General features: G+C 41.9%; 1 protein-coding gene across 1 annotated transcript in view; it reads right to left on the bottom strand.

The window, feature by feature from the left end:
* Nucleotides 1-7708: 7708 nt before the first annotated feature.
* The window catches only part of cxxc4 (CXXC finger 4), a 68892-nt gene continuing 63501 nt past the window's right edge, over nt 7709-13099 (bottom strand). The window contains exon 3 of the mRNA XM_017684366.2: nt 7709-9185. Coding sequence (XP_017539855.1) covers nt 9141-9185 — 45 coding nt within the window. The 3' untranslated portion in view covers nt 7709-9140. The remainder of the gene's footprint in view (nt 9186-13099) is intronic.

The following is a 13099-nucleotide window of genomic DNA, read 5'->3' as shown; positions in this document are numbered from 1 at the left end:
CACTCACCTCCACCTCACCTTACCAACTCACCTTTACCTCACTTTACACCCTCACCTCCACCTCATCTTACCAACTCATCTTTACCTCACTTTACACACTCACCTCCACCTCACCTTACCAACTCACCTTTACCTCACTTTACACCCTCACCTCCACCTCACCTTACCAACTCACCTTTACCTCACTTTACACACTCACCCCTACCTCACCTTACCAACTCACCTTTACCTCACTTTACACACTCACCTCCACTTCACCTTACCAACTCACCTTTACCTCACTTTACACACTCACCTCCACCTCACCTTACCAACTCACCTTTACCTCACTTTACACACTCACCTCCACCTCACCTTACCAACTCACTTTTACCTCACTTTACACCCCCACCTCTACCTCACCTTACCAACTCACCTTTACTTCACTTTACACCCTCACCTCCACCTCACCTTACCAACTCACCTTTACCTCACTTTACACCCTCACCTCCACCTCACCTTACCAACTCACCTTTACCTCACTTTACACACTCACCTCCACCTCACCTTACCAACTCACCTTTACCTCACTTTACACACTCACCTCCACCTCACCTTACCAACTCACCTTTACCTCACTTTACACCCTAACCTCCACCTCACCTTACCAACTCACCTTTACCTCACTTTACACACTCACCTCCACCTCACCTTACCAACTCACCTTTACCTCACTTTACACCCTCACCTCCACCTCACCTTACCAACTCACCTTTACCTCACTTTACACCCTCACCTCCACCTCACCTTACCAACTCACCTTTACCTCACTTTACACACTCACCTCCACCTCACCTTACCAACTCACCTTTACCTCACTTTACACCCTCACCTCCACCTCACCTTACCAACTCACCTTTACCTCACTTTACACCCTCACCTCCACCTCACCTTACCAACTCACCTTTACTTCACTTTACACCCTCACCTCCACCTCACCTTACCAACTCACCTTTATCTCACTTTACACACTCACCTCCACCTCACTTTACCAACTCACCTTTACCTCACTTTACACCCTCACCTCCACCTCACCTTACCAACTCACCTTTACCTCACTTTACACACTCACCTCTACCTCACCTTACCAACTCACCTTTACTTCACTTTACACCCTCACCTCCACCTCACCTTACCAACTCACCTTTACCTCACTTTACACACTCACCTCCACCTCACCTTACCAACTCACCTTTACCTCACTTTACACCCTCACCTCCACCTCACCTTATCAACTCACCTTTACCTCACTTTACACACTCACCTCCACCTCACCTTACCGACTCATCTTTACCTCACTTTACATCCTCACCTCCACCTCACCTTACCAACTCACCTTTACCTAACTTTACACCCTCACCTCCACCTCACTGTACCAACTCACCTTTACCTCACTTTACACCCTCACCTCCACCTCACCTTACCAACTCACCTTTACCTCACTTTACACCCTCACCTCCACCTCACCTTACCAACTCACCTTTACCTCACTTTACACCCTCACCTCCACCTCACCTTACACCCCCACCTTCATCTTAGCTTACAAACTCACTTTTACCTCACTTTACACCCTCACCTCCACCTCACCTTACACCCCCACCTTCATCTTAGCTTACAAACTCACTTTTACCTCACTTTACACCCTCACCTCTACCTCACCTTACCAACTCACCTTTACCTCACTTTACACCCTCACCTCCACCTCACCTTACCAACTCACCTTTACCTCACTTTACACCCTCACCTCCACCTCACCTTACACCCCCACCTTCATCTTAGCTTACAAACTCACTTTTACCTCACTTTACACCCTCACCTCTACCTTACCCTGCTAGCTTACAGTACCTTCATCTCACCTTACTCCCCCAACTCTACCTCACCTTATACCCTCACCTCCACCTCATCTTACAAACTCACCTTTACCTTACTTTTAACCCTGTCTTCCACCTCACCTCACCAGCCCGTCTTTACCTCACTTTACACCCTCACCTCCACCTCACCTTATTTACTTATTTACATACCTCTACCTCAATTTACACCCTCACCTTACAGACTCACCTTCACCTCACTTCACACCTTCACCTTCACCTTTACCTCACCAATTAATTGCACCAACAGCCTAGAAACTCTAACTATGGTCAGGATGTCTTTGAAAAACTTTATAATATGCCACAGCATATTTGTAAACTTGAGATTGGTGGAAATAAGGAGGAGATATGTTAGACCTCAATTAATGTGCGGTAGGCCACATTAGAAAATTAGAAATAGCACTTCTAAAAGAGGAATTAATTAAATAATTAAACCAAACATTTTGTTGCCATTGAAGGTAGCATCAGCACCACTAAGGCAAGTGAGATAGCAGTCAGCCAGCCCTGGAGTAGAAAGCCAATATCGGACCCCCCGAATACCAAGGGGTATTTCACACACTGCCTCTATCTTATCTTACAGCCTCACCTCTACTTCACTTTAAAAACTTACCTTTCTCTTCTTACAGCCTCACCTCCACTTTACAAACTCAGCTTTATCTCACCTTATAGCCTCACCTCCACCTCATACTTACCTCGCCTCTACTTCACCTCACAAACTCTCCTCTACCTCAGATAGTCATCTCATTTTACAGCCTCACCTTTACCTTCTAGCCTTACTTCACAGCCTCACTTCTTCCTCATGTTGCAGCTTCACCTATAAATCACCACACAACCTACCTATACCTCACTTTATAGCTTCACCTTTATCTCACCTTAAATCCTCACCTCTAGCCTTATAGCCTCATCTCTGCCTAGTGACACCAAGTGACAAATATAGCCCCTAGTTATGGATCCTATGTTAACATTGCTGTTTACTTTGTAACTGACCAACCACACGACTCTAATGGCAGGATGGGGGAGTGGCTAAGTAGCACGCAACTTTTTGTAGTCAGCCACAAATATTAGAAGCTAATAGCTGTAGCCACTACAGTTTTATGAAGTGTAGCTGGTAGTTTTTGTGCAGCTATAGTGAAAATTTTTGCTGCAGGCTTCAGTCAATCAGTGCAAAATGAACCACAGAACGCAGTCGTTCACTGGGCTGGAGACGACTGTGCAGTCCTGACGGGGCCGTGGACAGTTTGAGCAAACGGACCTGTGCGCTGACCCCCCCTTACTAGCAGGCTTAGCTCAGGGGTCGCAACCGAAATGTTAAGAAGAGCCGTTTTGTCCTATCAACAAAAATGAAGCCACCTCAGGAGGCACGACGTCTTATGTCCGTTTGACCGTCTGGGCTGTAGGTCTGTCTCAGTGTGAGCTGATGATGTAGTACAGGCTGAGAATATAAACCCAAACTCAGGCCTACTTTGCTCTGCTTTAACCTTCAGCTCAGCTGTAGCCGCTTTTCTCACATCTCGGGAAGCTTCTCCACGAGTTTCTTGTAAAACGTCTCTCAGTGTTCGACTTTTAATGAGGTTGAAGTCGCTTCTCGTTCGAATTCTCCCGTTCCACCTTAAATGGTGCCTGAGGCGCCAGAATGTCCTGCTGCGCCATTTAAGGTGGAACGGGAGAATTCGAACGAGAAGCAGGAGAAAGAGAAGCGACTTAAGTTCCGCGCGTTGCTGCAGATTAAATGTATCAGCAAACCAGATGATTTATAATGTAAATAAGTCCATTAATCTCCAAATTATCGATGTTCGTCTTCTCTCTCTTTGCCGCTTCGTTCTCTGCATTGCTGTGTGATCAACAGTCTGCGCGTCCTCAGCGTTAAAGGGTGAATTAGCAGTTATGCGTTAACTCCAGTGTTTAAGATCATTTATTGAGAAAACTGCGTTAGAGCCATGTAGTATAATGATTTTACAGCAAAGGAGGATTATTATATTATACCTAGGAATCTAGTTCTAGCTCTAGTGGAGAGATTATTCAGGCCTCATTCTCACCCCAAACAGAGCCAGAGTCACTGATGAGGATTTTGAGGCTAAAGTGTTGCTGAAGTTAGATATAAAGACTCTGAATGTGAATGTCTGTCTATACACCGATCAGGCGTAACGTTCTGACCACCTCCTCGTTTCTACGCTCACTGTCCACTTTATCAGCTCCACTTACTGTATAGCTGCACTCTGTAGTTCTACAGTTACAGACTGTAGTCCATCTGTTTCTCTGATACTCTGTTACCCTGTTCTTCAGTGGTCAGGACCCCCATGGACCCGGAGACTTATGGTGTCTCTTATGGTGTCAGTGATGTAAAACTCTACTTTAAACTGTATTTGAATGAAAACAGTAAAAGATATATGTCTTATCAACTTCATTGATTTTTATAGACATTACTCTTTCTGAAACTGATGCCTGCAACATGTAAAAAACTTGGGACAATGAATAGACTTGGACTAGGAACAATTTCAAATGTTCAAGAAACATCCTAAACAGGAAATGCAATCATGCTTGGGTATAAAAGACTGAGTATTTTATGAGAGAGGAAGGGTCGAGGCTTGTCACCGTGCCGAGCCTCGACTGTTCAGAGGTGCTCCTTAACAAGAGATTGCAAGGATTTTAGGAAATTTCACCCTCTACAGTGCAAAATGTCATTAACAGATTCAGGGAGTTTACAACTGAATGCCTGTAAACTTTAATCCCTTAGATGGTCCTGCATGGAAAACCAGCATGGATATCCATTTTGTGATGGATATCCTCATATGGGTCAGGAATGCACTGACAAACCAGTGCCAATAACCACTGTCCATTGCTGCATCCGCAAATGCAAGCTAAGACTGTACCATGTACAATCTTAAAAACCTCTGCCAACTTCTCAGAGTTCATCTGAAATGGACTGGTATATAGTTGAAAACGTGGTATGTGGTCAGATAAGTCAATTTTTCAGATGGAAAAACGGACATCATGTTCTCCAGGCTAAAGAATTAAAGGACCATCCAGATTGTTATCAGCGTAAAGATCAAAAGCTAGGCAGTCTCATGGTAGGGGGCAATTATTGGATAACATCTGAAGGCACAATTAACACTGAACTGAATTTTGAGCATCATATTGGGGCAGTCATGGGCTGGAGGTTAGGGATCAGCAAGACACCTAACCCCCAACTGCTCCCCGGGTGCTGCGGATTGGACTGCCCACTGCTCTGGGCAAGTGTGCTTACTGCATCCTAGTGTGTGTGTGTGCTCACTAGTGTGTATGTGGTGGTTCACTTCACGGATGGGTTAAATGTGGAGGTGAAATTTCCCCGTTGTGGGACTAATAAGGGTCACTTAATCTTAATATTCTGCCCTCTAGACAACGTCTTTTTCAGGGAGGTCAGTGTTTGTTTTAACATCATAACACCAAGCCGCATTTTGCATGGCTACATAATCGGAAAAAGGGGGTGGTAGACTACAAAGTAATAATTCCAAAAATATCAATCCACACATCAAGATACCATTCTAGTTTATAGTTTAGTGCACCTACTGGTTATATAAAGGTTCTTGGTAACTTTTTCACCTGACAGACTAAGGAATTCATTACATTTACATTTCTTTAGTAATGTTAGGTCCAGTTGGTATTAATGGTACCAAAAACAACGAAACTGGACCCTTCAGCACTGGATTGATGGCCAATGGTGCCAAAGGTTTTACTACTTGGTCCAGTTGAAAAATGTCCAGAATTTGAATTGACCGTGGTTGTTACATCACAACCATGAACATAGTCCATATGACTATGACTGCATATGACCACCCATTTAGCTTACAGCCTATGGCAGTTTAGCCTCGTTCTGTCCCCCTACAGCAGTTTATCTCCTCTCATTTCTGTTGAATTGTCTGTAGCAGAGCTTGTAGAACTTAGTGGAAGAGTGGAAGATGATTAAATGTTGTCCTGACCCTTGCTGTCCAGAAGCAAATGGATCATTGCAGCCTTCCAAAGAATCCATACTTCTGAAAGGAGTGGCTTTTAGCTGCTTATTTTTAGTGTCTCTGAGTCCCACCTTAACAGTTTGTTCCACATTTCAATTTGGGCTGCTTTTTCAACAAGACACAACACAGGGCAGCCAATCAAAACCTATTGCTGCGGTCAGAAGAAAACTCGTCCATTTTTGTCATTTTTTCTTGTTCTACTTTATTTGGTGAAAGATTTTCTGTTGGAATTAAACCTCTTTAGATTAACTTACACAAAAAAGCAGAAAGAACGTTTTCCTGTTCTCCTGTAAAGTTTTTCTTTGGACAGTGACGATACGAATGCAGTATTATTTTGATTCTAAATACCCAGTTGCATGCACACAATTTACACACAAACACCCTCAGGCAGCTCTCTCGCGCGCACACACACACACACACACACACACGCACACGCACACGCACACACACACACACACACACATTTTCTGGCCTCTTTGTCCCCTTCCCCCTCACATCATTCAGAAAACAACCTCTCTCTCTCTCTCTGTCTCTCTCTCTCTCTTCCTCTCTCTCTCTCTCTCTGTCTCTCTCTCTCTCTCTCTCTCTTCCTCTCTCTCTCTCTCTCTCTCTCTCTCTCTCTCTCTCTCTCTCTCTCTCTCTCTCTCTCTCTCTCTCTCTCTCCCCTTCTCTTTCTCTTCCCCTTCCTCCATCCTTGGAGCATCTCGCTCGTCTCAGTTAACCCCCCCTCGTTTATTCCAGCGTGACGAACCGCAGGGGGATTTGAGTTTCTCTCTTTAAAGGCGTGTGCCTGTGGGAGCCGCTGGCGTCTCCAGCCTGTGCTTTAGTATTCCGCAGGAAAACCAGGCTGAGGACGGCGCGCATGCTTTTACTGCCTTTACTCCCTCTCTCTCACTTCTCTTTCACTTCCACCCCCCTCTTCGCCTTCATCACTGAGAAAAGTGACATCCCTGCCAGTGAAATCTTCTTAAACCTCAACATATATTTCTCATTATGAAAAATGTTATAACGTTATTCAACTGATTTATAGACGTTTTTACTGAAGTAGAAAAATGATCTTCTTCCATTGGCAGATAATTTTCAAGAAATAAAGCATGAAGTGAACGAAATTATCTAGACATGGAATTTCTGTACATACAACTAATTAAACCTTCTTTTTTTCTTATGCATGTTTATGCATCAGATGTCATAATTCATTTTTACACACACCCCTTACAATTAAACAGGCTGTATTTGTGCATTTTCTGTGCATTTAAGACATATGATATATGTAAATGAGCTCTGTTTTGATTGGCTACCCTGTATCGTGCCTCATTCAAAAAGGCTGAAACACTCTGTGTAACTTCTGCATGAGTGACTGGGGCTAAACTGATGTTTTTAAGTAAATGTTTTTTTTTTGTGACATCACAAATTCACAAATTACAGTGTTCACAAATTACATCAACATCCATTTCAGAAAAAATATAAATGACTATTCACAAGTCTAGATTCATTCATGCCATATTAATAGTATAGTAATAGTAATTAATATTACTTCTCATATAGGAATAATATTCTAGACATTGGAACTTTAGTCTGAATTCTTGGGTTTCTACAGCTTTCTCATCATCCTGGACACTTCTAATGCTTCTGCAGCAAAACTGTAGTAAAATGAGTTATTCCGAATTAATGTCTATAAATAATCTTGTGATAATCTGATAACGAGAAATAATTGATATACTGACTAGATTTCCCTTGTAGAGATATTATAGTGTGGATGGTTTGCATTACAAAAGAAATCGAGTCTGAGACGCAGACGCAGGTGATCATAATGTTTAATTTTACAAGTGAGAATAATAAAAATTATTCCATTATTCGATGACATCAAATTTTTTTTGCACACTTTTTTGTCTTTTTTAATTTGAACACATAAAAGCATCACAACAACAATATACAAATTCTCAGTAATCTTTAAAACCAAAAACACATGTACACATGCAACATTAGGGCTTATGACTGTGAGCAATTATCGGATTCTCCAGGTTGGAATGTGTCAATCTGCTCTTACTGTAACAGACTAATGCAGATTTACTCTAGGCGTTCATTTCTCCTGTCCGTCAGACTTTCCCAGACACTTTACGCTTTAAAACGCTGAATTCAGATGTTTTACTGTTAACTAGAATTTCTTTACTGGTACCTCTATTTACCTTAAGACAGCTTTTGTTGGAAAAAAAAAAGACAAAAATAAGAAAATAAGCAGTACAAATGATCTTTGAAGGGAGATTTCACTGATCAAGTGTTTTGCTATATAACACTATGCGCTGCATGTACCTCTTCACCCTGAATGGGTAACCGTCTCTCCTAATGACTTTCTGTGAGGGCATCAAACTCCGCTTCTCTTGAATTTCACATCAAACCACTCAATGTTTACATCTTTTGTTTTGTTTACATCTTAACACATTAACGTTGCGGAAATGTAATAAAATCGGTGAAATTCCCAGTTAAATGGTCATTAGTACTGAACCAGTGTAAATCAGAATATTACATTACAAAAATAAAAAAGAAAGAATAAAAAGGAAAAAAAAGGAACATGTAAGACAAAATGTTCTTCCTTTTATCATGAAACCCAAAATCCAAACAGCCTGGAAAAAATAACAGAGAAGTCTAAGCGTACTATGGTGCATAAATTAAGAAATTCTGGGGAAAATGGTGAATACTCCATGCTTGTAGTGATGGCTGTTTTTTTTTTACTGCATCCAATCTGAAAATCGGAGGAAGTGGAGGCTGATGGACTTTGCAGTCAGATAAAATCACTCAAAAAAGGAACTTCATGGAGCAAAACGAGGCATAATCACCTTCCCGATTATTGCTGCAGGTCTAAAAGCTCCGTGTGGTGGTGTTGGGGCTGGGTGCCGCCTCGCTGGCCTCCATTGGTATTGTTTATTTATTCCAGGTGGTAATGATTGTCTACTGAGTCCGTTACATAAGAACGGCTGTAACTGGCACAGCCACGACACTGAAACACATTCATAGACACCGAAAAATATACATTATGATACTGTCGAAAGGTACAATAATTACACAGGAAAAGAAATTACAGAGTTAAACCAACACCATTTAGTCGTTTATCTTTTCCCTTCGTCTCTCTCTCTCAACTTCTCTCTCTTACTCCCACTACCGGGCTTTGGTTTCATGTTCTGGGAGCCCCACAGGAGTTTTAGCAGAGAGTCAGAAGATGGCCTGGTGTCTCCTGGTTTTGGGCCTAAAAGAACCACCGGAATGCTTCCCCATTGCTCACCGGCGTCCTCTAGAGGAAGAACGGAAAAAACAGAAGGTCGTGTTACTATGGCGAGGAAAATGGACACTTCGCAAATAGTTCAGATGCCAGTGACAATGATTTGAAATGCTTTTAATTTGTACATATGTGAAGGATCACACGGTTGTTGGGGAACTGAGATATTGATTATCAGACGGTTCAGTGCTGTTTTAGCATCGCTACCTAGTTAAGCCTCTGTTTATCTCTCCCTCCTCCCTGAAGTTACATATTTTCATGCTTTCTCTTCGTGCTGTAATGTTGGTTGAGACGGCAGTGCAATAGCTGAAATGACTGCAACCTGCTTGGTGGAACAGGTTGCGCTTAATTTAGCAAGCTAACAACACTGCAGCAGCTGAAAGGGGTGAAATTTCTGCTCAGCCTATCTAACAATGTTTATCCCTAAAAACCTTGATTACACAACAAACTACACTTTTCACAGACATACAAATATAATCTGAAATTAACAGCACACATTATGACAAAAACGCCATCAGGTTGACTGAAATATTTGAGGCCATTCTGTAAAGCCGAACCTACGACAGCCGCCAGAACAACATCTGTTGGAGAAGCAAGACTGTTCATACCTGGTTGGTACTTTCACCTTTACTTAAATATAAAAAGAAAATTCATATAAAAATGCGCATTAATTCCTAATGTGTTAAGGTATGTGTTAATGTATGTGGTGATTCTGATAAGAGTCTTTATAAACCTGGTTTGCAAATCCCTGTATAGGTTTTAGTCAAATGATTTTCTGCCGAGAGTCACAAACAGAATCCCATTTTGAGCCAATTTAATTCACTCTGCCATAGACCTGAGGAGCCGAGGACTTGCAGACGCACCAAAATAATAATTACCGCACGGCAACGACTCGCCGTCAATTCCCAACGAGCGACAATGAGGCGTTTAATTACAGCGTCTCCATCTGCGGCAGAGAGGAACAGCAACTCCATCCGAGCTAAAGACACCCCCCACCAACCCTCCACCAACCCCCACCGCCTGCTTCCCTCTCTCCAAACTCATTTGGCAGTCAGCACATAAAATACTGAGGTTCCTGGCAATCTCCGTGACCAATTAGCACACCAGGGGATTATTTGTGCGACGGAGGGAATTACTGTACGCTGATCAGAACCGAAATCACTCCGACCTGCTTATGAACACGCTGCCGTCTCTTCCTGCAGCTGATGAAACTTAAAGCAGACGTCTAATGGTGTAACAATGGGCTTTTAAACCGTATTTGCTGCCTGAATATCTGCATTTTTAAACAAATACTGCTAGTAAACAGAACAAGAAAAAAGATTATTTCAGTTCGGAATATAAAACGAAAACATGAAATGTTCAGTTCAGTTATGTTTTATTTGTGCTGCTAGCATGCAGATGTGATGCCTACAGAAAAACAGGTTAGCAGAAAACATTACAGTGTACAAGTTCACGCTGTAGTGCGCTGCAATCTGCCTGAGAAACCACAGGCATCCTATGATCACTATACAGCTTTTTAAATGAAACAGTAGCGCCCTCTACACTTCCTGTAATGAATTACAATCTGTCAACATGTCCGTGTGAGTGGTATGAGCATTATAGAGTGCTTTTAGAATGATTCAATAGAAGAATAGAAGCCGTATCGCCCCCTACACTTTCCGTAGTCAATTGCAATGAGTCAGAATAACCGCCTGGATCATCTGAGCGTTATAAAACAGGCCTGATAGCAGGAGGATGCTGGACCACGGTTGGCCCACTGGTGGCAAAGCTGGCGGTCCACTGGCTTTTTGCTCAGCGTTTGCTGGGCAGCTTGCCGGTGCTTATTTTTCCACTCAGTCCAATTTACTCATTTTTCCTCCCTTCCCTTTCTTTAGTTCTACTTTGTAAGTTAGTTTAGTACATCATTTTAATCTAGAACAGGGTCATCAACAACATCTTCTATAAAATCATTTAAAATCAGGCCTAGTCATTATTTTTTCTCTCCATTGTTTGTTAATATTTGTCTCGGGTTATTTTCTAAAGTAAAAGTCTTTTAAAATGTGCATTTAAAATTTGTTTGAGGAGATTAGAAACTAGTTAAAGCTTGTATGCAGGGCAGTAATATGGGTGGTCCGAGGGTGGACAGTCAAACAGTCAGCGGGATGCCGACCGTATCAACCGACTGACATGTTTGGTATCTGGGAGTAAACAACACATAAACAAATCCTGCTGAAATGTTTTATAATCAACATTGCCAGCTTTTACTCTTCATCTCACTTACCAAAATGATCCCCCTTTATTTATAAGACTGTATTTGCTGCAGAACAATAAATATTTATTAAAAAATTATGCAAATTTCCCCTCTACCCTATATCTGCAAGTAGCCTAAATTAAAAACTCTTTGGTAATGAAAAGTTCAGTATAGTCATTAACATTAGAGAGTTCACAAGCTTACATGCTCTGGATATCACCAGCCTAGCTACAGGCTACTAATGGAAGCTTATGGTTAACACAGTTCTAAGCAAGTAAGCAACGGTGTAAGCCTGCAGGTAGCACCATGCTGATTGGTGGGGTCTGTGCTTTCACCACTCGTTAGCTGCATTAGCCTCATAGCTCCAGCGCTAAAAGAAGCAAACCTCAGACACCAGACGTGTCTTGGCTGACTGACTGCTTGGGGAATTTGGTTTTTCACCTGAAATTCGCTTTAAGCAGCCGTGTGCCACTGCGTTAAAGTGCACTGATGTGTTATTGTGCTCAGCAAAAACTTCTCTACGCCAGCCGTGGAGCTTTAAGTTCAGATCTGAAGTTTGAGGCCGCCCCCACAGTAACGAGAGCAAGCGCACAATTAGCCACTTAAGCAGCCCTGAGCCGCTAATGGGGTCATTATTCAATTACCCCAGCTAGTTCGTTACAACCGCTTATTTGTTCTTTCCACTTAATTAAGGGAATTTTGGTTATACTCTGCTTGTGTGGAGAGCTTTGTTTGTGTGTTTAAACGCTCTGTTCATGCGTGATGCTGAATTATTTGGCACAAGAATAACTCAGAAAAATGGGGTGCAAAATTGCATTTATCTGCATTCATTTTAGAATCTTACCATCAATTAAGATCAATTATAATATTTGTCAATGAAGTGTGTTCAGATTTTCACATCATTGTCAAACATTATTTTTTTTTGCCTATATCTCAAACATTGTTTTTGTTAATATTTCACTAGTGTTTAAATAGTTCCTCGAGTCAAGTTTACATAGTCAGTATTTTCTTTGAAATGATTCTGAATTGCACCAAAATAATCAAATTTAATCAAATCAAGGTGAAATTTAATATTTCATGATGATGGTACTGTTTCTTAAAGAACTGTAAACAAAATTGCATCACTACAAGGTCAGGGATGTGCTACTAATCAGGAGAACACATACAGTATTTATATCTGTGGCCTAGTGATGGGCTGGAGATCAGGGAACTGGCCTTGTGACCGGAAGGTCACACTTCTCAGATGGGTTAAATGCGGAGGTGGAATTTCCCCGTTTGTGGGACTAATAAGGGTCACTTAACTTTAACTTGTAGTCAGAGCAAATCTAACTTTCACAGTGAAATCCCCAAAAATCATCACAAAGCAGATGTGCACAGATGTGTTACAGTCTCCTTAGTCCAGTAACCACCTCTAGGATAATGTCTAGCACCCCTGTGGGATTTCTAACCCGAACCCCGGAGAAGCGGAAGATGATGGATGGATGGATGGATGGATGTTAGCTAACACTGGTGCACACGAACATTTAGACCTATAGTTGAACTTTAGTTGAATCCTGTGACACAATTAGTCAACACAGGGACTTTGTCCAGTAATATAACTGTGTCATGTTACTGTTACTGTTCATTTTCATGACAAATATCAATGTGTCTGTGATCGTTAACTAGAGAGCACGTCAAAAATCAGCATATTAGATAAGCT

Source organism: Pygocentrus nattereri, chromosome 5, assembly GCF_015220715.1.
Source record: "Pygocentrus nattereri isolate fPygNat1 chromosome 5, fPygNat1.pri, whole genome shotgun sequence".
NCBI classification, from domain to species: Eukaryota; Metazoa; Chordata; class Actinopteri; order Characiformes; family Serrasalmidae; genus Pygocentrus; species Pygocentrus nattereri.
This window is presented reverse-complemented; position numbering and strand designations above follow the sequence as displayed.